The sequence below is a fragment of the Choristoneura fumiferana genome, chromosome 11 (assembly GCF_025370935.1).
Source record: "Choristoneura fumiferana chromosome 11, NRCan_CFum_1, whole genome shotgun sequence".
Classification (NCBI taxonomy): Eukaryota; Metazoa; Arthropoda; class Insecta; order Lepidoptera; family Tortricidae; genus Choristoneura; species Choristoneura fumiferana.
The window spans coordinates 5007054-5017360 of record NC_133482.1 but is presented as its reverse complement, the minus strand read 5'-3'; the positions used below and the strand labels follow the sequence as shown (position 1 = coordinate 5017360).

The 10307-nt window shown below is 37.6% G+C and overlaps 1 protein-coding gene across 1 annotated transcript in view; it reads left to right on the top strand.

Moving 5' to 3' along the window:
- Positions 1 to 1109: 1109 nt before the first annotated feature.
- LOC141432553 (uncharacterized) overlaps positions 1110 to 10307 on the top strand; it is a gene marked incomplete at its 5' end in the record, with an annotated part of 34281 nt that continues 25083 nt past the window's right edge. The window contains 3 exon segments of the mRNA XM_074094164.1: positions 1110 to 1290; positions 3641 to 3742; positions 4629 to 4711. Of these exon segments, the coding sequence (XP_073950265.1) occupies positions 1110 to 1290; positions 3641 to 3742; positions 4629 to 4711 (366 nt within the window).

The following is a 10307-nucleotide window of genomic DNA, read 5'->3' as shown; positions in this document are numbered from 1 at the left end:
ACAGCTCGCCTTACTGTTAGCAGAGGACAAGAAAAAAAAAACAATAATGTCTTTCTTCTGGATCGCAGCCAAATCCCATTTCCTTCGAAGTCCGTAATTCTTAGTTGAAAGTCGCCAGGAGACAGCTGAAGGAATAACTTCATAAATAATTCGACAGGACGTTTCTTTGAGCACGGTGCAGATGCGACTTACATTCCATTGCTGAGTTGGTTGTAAACTGGGCAGATTTGAATAACACCCGTCCTTTCCGGGCAAAACATCGCCGGTACCACCTATCTAGATGAAAATTGTAGACCCGTGTTGTTAACATATTTGGCTGGCGATCCAAAGTATATGAATAATTGAAGCCCTAACCCTAAAACTTCGCTGAAATTGACGTCATTATAAAATATATAAAATAACACGTGTTTTAATATAGAGAATTCCCGCGACCCACCTTAATACTGCTCGCGAACTAGCGACCCGAATTGGCGTCGCGACCTAATGTTAAGAAAGCGCTGTTCTAGACTTACCATTAGCCGGTAACTGCCGATAATATTTTATATAATTATATAACTATTTACTTTAAAGATGTAGTAAAAAATATATAAAATTGATTATATTTTCGTACTGTCGGTAACTCCTTCAACTAAGTTAGATTAAATCGAATTGATACTCGTTTTGGGACAGACGTCGATCGTATTATTTTTAAAAATGAGATTTTTTTACGGACTGAAAATATCACCAATCTTAATTTCCAAAGTACCTACCTATTTGGAAAAATATACATTTCTTAAGTCGGGTAATTTAACGTATTCCACAAAACTTATTTAGTTTATTACTAGCTTTTGCCCGCAGCTTCGCCCGCCATGGAATTCGTTATCGCGCGTGTTCCTCGGAACTCATATTTTTCTGCTCCGGGTAAAAAGTAGCCTATGTCACTTTCTAGCCCATAAACTATCTCTATGCCAAAAATCACGTCTATCCCGTCGCTCCGTTTCTACGCGAAAGACGGACAAACATACAACACACACACACAAGTAAACCCATATTAGTCGCTGTGGCGTATTATGGTCTTCAGCGTACCATAACCTGTATTTTTCTTTGTTCCAGATAAACAGCCCTTATAGTGGTGGAGCTTAACCTCAACAGACTGGAAGGGACTCAGCTGAGGGCTCTGGGCCTGCTCTCAGTGTTCGGATTCAACATGACATACGCCGTCCGGGGACCCAAAGAACCCAATGGGCCTACCTCCTGTAGCGCCATAGAGTGCCGCCTGTTGGGGCACTGCTATGCTAAAGATGATTACAAGTAAGTAAGTTCACTATAATGATCCACTAGGGTGATTGAGTAGGCAACAGGGCAGGAAGTGTCTACTCTGGTATGCGGATGGTGGCGAGTACTGTAGCGCAAATTAGCGCTGCTTAACCTAGAATTGACCTTTTGCTTGCTCTATTGGATGGGTATCACGTTTCTGTTGTAACATAAATGTTGGACCAGAAGCGACATTCATTATTTTCTGATCCAAAAAGAGGGGTTCCGTAGTCAAAATGGCAAAAACGGAATCCTTATAGTTTCGCCATGTCTGTCTGTCTGTCTGTCTGCCTTGTGTCTGCGGCTTTGCTCAGGGACTAGCAATGCTAGAAAGCTGTAATTTTGCATGAGTATATATGTAAAATATGCCGACAAAATGGTACAAATAAATATAAATATATATATATATATACCCATATAAAATATATATATTTTAGGGTTCCTCCCATAGACGTAAAGTGGGGGTAATTTTTTTCTCATCCAATCTTGTAATGTGGGGGTCGTTGGATAGGTCTTTTAAAAACAATCAATTTTGCGATTCAGTCATTTGTTTGCAAAATATTCAACTTTAAAAGTGCACATTTTCATTAAAACGAGCGTCCTCCCCTCTAAAATCTAAACTGTGGGGAAAATTCAGGATGGTAGTAAATATATCAAACTTACAAGGAAAACTAAACGGTTAAGTTTTCTGAGAAATTATTAGTAGTTTAGAATAAAATAGCAGCCTTAGGTATAAAATATACCTAAACTTGGAATATTCCGTATAAAATACGAAATCCTTAGAAAAATATTACTTATTTTTTTCGTAATGGCTACGGAACCCTATTTCGGGCGTGTCCGATACGCTCTTGGCCGGTTTTTTCTGTGTACTGTGGGCTTTGTTCACATTTTCCTAGTTCAATGGTAGGCCTCTATGTGTAGCAAAAGTATTTTAACGCTTATTACTTACATTGAAATTAGAACCCACTTCGAAGCAACAAAGAATTACCTATGCTACTCGATGTTTAACTCCATGGAAATATTCTAGTGTGTAGGAGATGTACTGCTGCACGCGCAATTACATTGTAGAATTCCTAGTCATCTCATCACAGTTATCTTATAACAAAATCAGTCTCCAAAAGTGCCAGTGTAATTTAATTTAATTTAAACTTAAAAAAAAACTGTCAAAACTCTCAGGACGTAAAAATATGTCATCCTGAAAATATTATTAATAAAATTATTTAGTTAGTTTAACGCGTAAAATATTTATTAGTTACTTAAGAAAAAAACATTTAATTAATTTAATTCGATTTCATTTGTTCTAATTAATTGTTATTAATTGTTTAATTGATTTATGGACTTACGCCTGGAATAAAAATATCATTTCATTTCATTTCATTTCATTTCGTTTCTGGCTTTACGATGGTGAAAATACCTAATTCAACAGTTGATCTCATTATTATTATGCTCGTAACTGACAGAGTAGCTTTAGCCATCTTTAATTTTATACCACTGCTAACAACAGAAATGAAGCAGGAGTCTCATTTATTTGTCATTTAAGAGTATTGTCGAGAACTCGGACGAGACTCGGACATATACCTTACATAATTAAACTCAAATCAGTATGACATTTCAAAATTGCCTAAAATTTTAAAGGAATGCACAGAAAACTCCCACATCATTTATTTCACTAAAAACAAAGGTAACATTTTAAACTACGACCCCAAGGGTAGCATCCCACTGATTGAGAAACACTGGTATAACTCAATACAAATAGTAATTGATAATGCGAGATTCGACAAAACAAACTATCAAACCGCTGTCGCGGGTAACTGTTTAGTTTTCATTTAAATGATCGGTTAATTTAATTGCCAAAGCCGAATCGTTTTAATGAAACCCGAGAGCGGTTAAACTAATATAACAGATTCAAATAATTTAATAACCGTTCATTTCCATAGGAATTCGTCACTGTTCCTGAAATTAATTAAGCGAGAACTTTTTCATAAATTCAAACGAATAAATGAACGAGCAGAAGTATAAATGGGGTCAATTTGTAGTGCCTATACCAGAGTGCAAAAAAATAACTCGTGATAAAATTGCAAAATTCCAGATATTTCAACGAAAATCCCCTCTCGAAAACCGATTAACGCGGCGAATAGACGTGAAAATTTAGTGCAAAGCAGAACAAAATGGAGTTGATGACACGCGCCATGATCCACTGGCGAGAATATAGTGGCATCATTCACTGTTTACAAAGTGGACAGTGCACGGTAAAAATGTGCCCTCTCATATCGTGTCGCAGCGGGTATTTCGACGCGGGGTTATTATAAAATTTATTGCTCAGCCCGCAATATTTTCCGGTTCGCAGAGAGTTTTTCTGCGCGTGTTTCGAGGGCTACTCGGGCTCCGACTGCGGCGCGGGCCCGCTCTGCCCCCGGACCAACATGTGCAAGAACGGCGGGACCTGCAGGTAACTATATTAATTCATATACTAGTGTCTAAGGTGTGGCCCTGAATTATACATTTCCGTTTCCTCGCTGCATTCATTCCGACGAGAGCTGCTCGCTCGTTTCCTTTAATGTTGTGCAATTTCCTTAGTATAACGAATTTCGCGCGGACCGCGGTGGTATTTTGCGGAGACCTCGATATTTGTTGAGAAAGTTTCGCTCGTTACAAGTTAAATGCATATTATTCTGAAGTGTTTCCGTTCTATTTAGACGACATTTTACGCTACGAGTCTCTCCGTCAACTAAGAGGAAATTCATTTCAATTTACCAAAGCGACGCTTGAGTTTCGTAAAACTTTATTGATAATAGATCGAGTATTACTGTTAATTATTTTGAAAGCAGGCAGATCGAACTATGTTACTTCGGTACCTACAATATTTCTAGGTATTTGACATTCTGTGTCGCCTGCTTTGAGTTTGCGTGTATCCCGCATCACCTTCGAGTTGCCGGGAATTTCGCGGCCCGCCCACATATTGTAGCTGCGGGAAAAGTTTGAAACACTGATCTCAAATTGTTTCCTGACTTGGTGTAATATGTTCTTGTTATCAAGTACTTACTTGTTCAAGTATAACAAGGACTTAAGTTATTAAATTATCTCACACTGGCAGTTAGTACACAAATTACCAAGTACCTAACGTTTATAAATAAATGGATTTCGTTATGTACTCGTACCTAATATACTCGATTGTTGTAAAAAGGCTTCTTGATGAACTGTTCTGTACTGCCACATCGGAGCGTGCAAAAATATCTAACACGTCCCACATCCCCAGAAATGGAGTTGGTATCAGATATTAGTATACAAGGCCTATGTATATACAAGGCCTTCATAATAAGTATTGGCTGTTGCAGACAAATGGGCCCGGCGGCGGTGAGCTGTCTCTGCGCAGCCGGCTACACCGGCGATTTCTGCGAATCACAGATCGCTGCGCCAGGTATTTTGTTTTATGGCGTAGGGTACATACAAGCATTCCAAGCCTATCATTCACTCAAAGGGCAACGCACTCATCAGCGTGCATTGAGTAGGCAGTGCTGCGCTGTGCTGCGGCGCAAATTACCAGCTGCCCGCCTTGGAATTGACCCAATCCTAGCATGACCCACCTGTGATACCCCTTGAATTGCGGGTGCCCATGGGCGACAGTCATGGCTTCCCATCACGTGACCCGCATGCTCGTTGTCCCCCTCTTGTATAAAAAACCAAGGACGACACCTGATGGTAAGTTAACATCGCTACCTTTGTATAGCTGCAACACCAGCACTCACGAACTTTCGCATTTAAATACAAGTAAATACTTAGTTCTTGCCCGCGACTTCGACTGCGAAGAACTCGTTTATCGTATTCGTATCATTCATTACCCCTCGCATCCATAACCTAACACTTTTCTACGTCCGAGTGTCACGTCTGGCTCTTAATTGTAATATCTTTGCAGAACACGTACGTACGCCTACACAGTTAACGCCTTCACTCCACACACTGCACAATACACGTGTGTTCAAATGTTCATGTTTCTAGGCTTAGTCGATTATACATGTATGGGTACCTCACTTTTGAAATCTGATTCTGTTTTTCTATTTGAAAATCATAATTTTCACGGAAGGTTTATATACATACTAGCTTTTAACCGCGGCTCCGCCCACGTGGAATTCGGTTATCGCGCGCTGTTCCCTCGGGAACTGTGCATTTTTTCGGGATAAGAAGTAGCCTATATCAATCTCGGGCCCATAAACTATCTCTGTGCCAAAAATCACGTCGATCCGTCGCTCCGTTTCGACGTGAAAGACGGACAAACATACAAACACACACACTTTCGCATTTATAATATTAGTTTATGCATAGAATACATATACTAGAGATGCACCCCAGCTTCGGGCGGGTACAGGTTTTGGGAAACAGAGCTGGAAAATAAAGTGTCTTAAACTCGTACCTTTTATTAGATCGTGCCCGTGCGCAGCCCGGGCGGGTCGCTAGTTGTAAATAAAAAAATATAAATGGTGCTTTTCAGCGCAAACTTCGCCAAGAAAAAGATAATACCTATTAAGTACATACAAGTTCGGGCCATTTTTTTTGTAACGGTGTGGGTTACCTAATAGCTAACTATGTCACTGGCATTACTTTACTGGAATAGTGTAAACAGGGCCTAACGTCTACATTATTTTAAAGCTTTTCCACACTTTAATTTGCTCTCTGCCTTTTAGGTTGAAAATGTTTCTGTAATATAAACATTTTTCTGTTAACGCGTGGTTTCAAACTGGATCCTTTTTGCTGAAGTGCCGCTCAAGGATAACCGCATGACCTCTATAAATTACTGAAATCGCAGCTGGAGTTATGCTTTCAAACACATTACAGAACAAAATATTGTCAGGATTACCTACGGCTAATTTATTTAATTGATCCCATTTAATCTTGTAGATAAATTTATATTTATAACAATTTATGGTCACTTATTATAAGTGATAAGTAAAGTTTTAGTCAATGAACTAAGTCCAATTTTGTTACCTTGCTTTTTCGCTACGAACAGTCTCATCGTAGCAGCTTTAAAACCGGCCAAGAGCGTTTTGGACAAGCCCAAAATAGGGTTCCGTAGCCATTACGAAAAAATTAAGTAATACTTTTCTAAGGATTTCGTATTTTATACGAAATCTTCCAAGTTTAGGTATATTTCATACCTTAGGCTGCTATTTAAGAGTAATAATAATTCTCAAGCAAACTTAGCCGTTATAGTTTTCCTTGAAAATTTGATATACTTACTACCATCCTGAATTTTTTCAAATTTTTCCACCCACCGGTTTAGATTTTAGATTTGCAAAAAACCACTGAATCGAAAAATCGTCTCAGTAAACCCCTAATGGTTTTTAAAAGACCTATCCAACGATATCCCACACTACAGGGTTGGATGAGAAAAAAAAAAACTCCCACTTTACCATTTTGTCGGCATAGTTTACATATATATCCGTGCAAAATTACAGCTTTCTAGCATTGATAGTCCCTGAGCAAAGCAGCGGACGGATGAACAGATAGACATGGCAAAACTATAAGGGTTCCGTTTTTGCCATTTTGGCTCCGGAACCCTAAAAATGAACTCGTAGAGGGTTCGAACGCGTTAGAATATTGTGGACACTCCTAAACTGCTCTTAGCAAGTGGCCATTAGGTATTTTCCAAATTAAGCTGATCTTTGTACTTACTATTAACTTGTCATACTCGTACTACTCATTCACGGACTTGTTAAGCTTCTTGTCTTTAAGGAAAGACAAGAAAAAAAATCGGTTTAGCCCATTGACCTATATTCTACCGTTAGTACATATATATCGATGGTTTAGCTGTTTTTGAGATATTGAACTGTGGAATGACAAAGTCTGAGTTTTATCAAGTTTTCTAAGTTGCTTAAGGTATTCTTTAAATAACTAATAAATATCATTTTGACATTAGCCTTCACCAGATTCAGACGATAAAGAATTTATTATAATAGTGGTCTTTATTTTATAAAACAAGCTGTTGCCCGCGAGTCCGTCCGCGTAGTAGTATGAAAAATAGTTATCCTCCTATTCTCAGACCTACCGAATATGTGTACTTATACAAAATATTTCATAAAAATTGATCAAGCTGTTTCAGAGGAGTTTAGTTACAAGTTACAAACACTGTAACACAATCCATACTAATATTATAAATGCGAAAGTAACTCTGTCTGTCTGTCTGTCGGTCTGTCTGTTACGCTTTCACGCAAAAACTTGGTACAGAGATAGAATAGACCATGGGAAAGAACATAGGCTATCTTTTATCGCGAAAAAAAGGCTTTAAGGGGTTGAAATAGGGGGTGAAAGTTTATATAGTGGAAGTTCGTCGCTGTCGAAATAAAATCATGAAACTTGGCATTTAGGCACTTAATAAGAAATAACTCGGTATGTGTTTTAGCTTTTTTGAAAATTCGACCTGTGAGGGGATGAAATAGGGGATGAAAGTTTTATATATGTAAGATCGTCATTTTCGAAGATAAATCGATGGTTCTTTATGAAACTTGGCATTTAGGCACGTGATAAGAGATAAATAGATATTTTTCGCGCATTTTTTTAAAATTCTTCCTGTGTGGGGGTGAAATAGGGAATGAAAGTTTATATATGTAAGATCGTCATTTCGAAGATAAATCGATGGTTCTTTATGAAACTTGGCATTTGGGCACGTGATAAGAGATAAATAGATATATTTTCGAGCATTTTTTTAAATCTTCCTGGGTGGGGGTGAAATAGGGGGTGAAAGTTTATATGAAGGTCGACATTGTAGAAGATAAATCCATAGTTCTTTATGAAACTTGGCATTTGGCACTTTGAAAATAAATAGATATTTGTTCAAGCTTTTTAAAAAATTTACCTGCGAGGGGATGAAATAGGATGAAAATTTATATGGAACGTCGTCATTATCACAGATAAATCGATGAATCTTTGTGTTTAGGTATTCGATAAGAACAAAAAAAACTGTTAAATCGACTCGAACTCGCGCATCAAAAGCAAAGTGCAAAAATTGGTAAGCCGTTTCGGAGGGGTTTGGTTATTATTATTAATTTTATTAAACACTATGACACGATAATTTTATATATTAGTTTAAAATGTCGGCTTGTAACCTCGAAAAAACGTGAAAGTTATTAAATTGCCAATGTCAAACATAGTTAAGACAACATTCACGCCAAAAATTACAAACTGGCTCGAGATTTAGCAAGTTGAAACTGCGATATCGTAAACCACTTAGCTTTAGGTGAGCCAGCCGACAGGTGTTAGGAGTATCTGGCTCAGCTTGCCGCTATTTGCCGAAGACGCCTTGAACGATTCAATGAACTGTTTATTACTTATCCGTAATTGAAATTGCTGCAGTTCAGACAGACTAAAATAAATAAATTAATTAAAATATTTTTCTCAAAAATGTCCGTAAAAGTTGACATTATTATTTACATATCAGAAGGTGAAGTGCATAGTTTATGGTCAGCGAAAAATTAAAAAGTTAAAACGATTGCAGGCGCGCTAGCTCGACAATAATGAATTAGCGCGCCTGCAATCAGTCACATTTTTTTTAAAGTTAAAAAGGCCATGGAAATATTGGCACAAGACGTATACAGCCAAGTCTAATGGCCGGTATCAGATATTTTGTTGGAACTCCGGACTTTTCTATTGGGTATAAAATAGCTAGTGGTTTTTTCGGTGGGAAAATACACCTGCAGTTTATTTTTAATGAAAAAAGGCAGGGAAAGCATAAGAAAAATATTAGAATAAAATTAAATTTTACAATATATTTTGAGAAAATGTTTATTCTATTTCTGAATTATTCACCATTTTTGAGAAAAGCTTTATATTAGTCTCGGCTGGAATAGCAATTGCTGGCTTCGTATTAGTTAAACGGACTCGCAAGCTCGTCCGTTTAATACTCATACTCAGCCAGCAATTGCCTACTTCCAAGCCACGACAATAATCTACTATAATCTACACACATATCATAAACTGAATGCATAAACCTAAAATAATGCGTTTAGAAACCGGAAATTACGACTGGCTTAGAATAATTTGTTATCTGTGAAAATGTGCAAAAATGGAAGTCGATTTTATTATTACATTTAAATTTATATTTCGAACATCTCTCACAAACAAATCAACCAAATTGAACCTCAATTCTAATAACAGTCGATATGACGTTTTTTTCGATATGAAACACCCGACTGCAAACAATTTTGACAAATCACGCAAGTTACTTGATATCGAACGATATGAGAGTTGGGGCAGCGTCTTGTTTGTCTTTCAATTTAAAAAAAAAACTACGGTTGCGTAATATGCGTCAGAAAAGTTTTCATTTAGCGCCATTTTTGATTGATTTATTTATTTATTAATAAAATTAACATTTACATGTTTACAGTATGAACCAAAGCGCCTATAAAGCTAGTATCTAATTAGTTTAGAAAAAAAAAGAAAACCCTAAAACTATTAACAATATAAATTAGAGACATATTTTATTAAACTAGGAATGCCAACTGTCGGCGAACACATCCGCGTCTTAGATTTCCGCCACAAAGTGATTGAGCAGTGATACTGCACGAGTACCTACTCGGCGCATTACGGGCGCGGCGCGTGCGCATTGTGGCGCCGGCGCCCCGCGCGTGTGTATTGTTCCGGGACGAAAAAACGCATGCGCTCTAAAGCCTCCGGATTGTCAACTTCATTCCGCAATAGCAGACAGTAGTGCACTAGCAAGTGCATTTTCCGCCTAAATCCCAGTTTCAAGCCCAACCATTCCAGATACAAATAAAGACGGATACAAGTACGGGTAGTAACCGAAATCCCGCTTGTACAAATACCTAGCAAACTTTCGCTGCACCCTTTCTATTAATGTTATTGATGTTCAGTTTGTTACAAAAATTTAATTTGTTTTGTTTATAATTATGTGTGTAAGATAAACCTGTGTAAACAATACATAATTACCCCATTACGCGTTTATCTACGGCATGGCAACAATGATAGAATAATAATAAGAATATTTAAAAGTATTGTCGTATGTA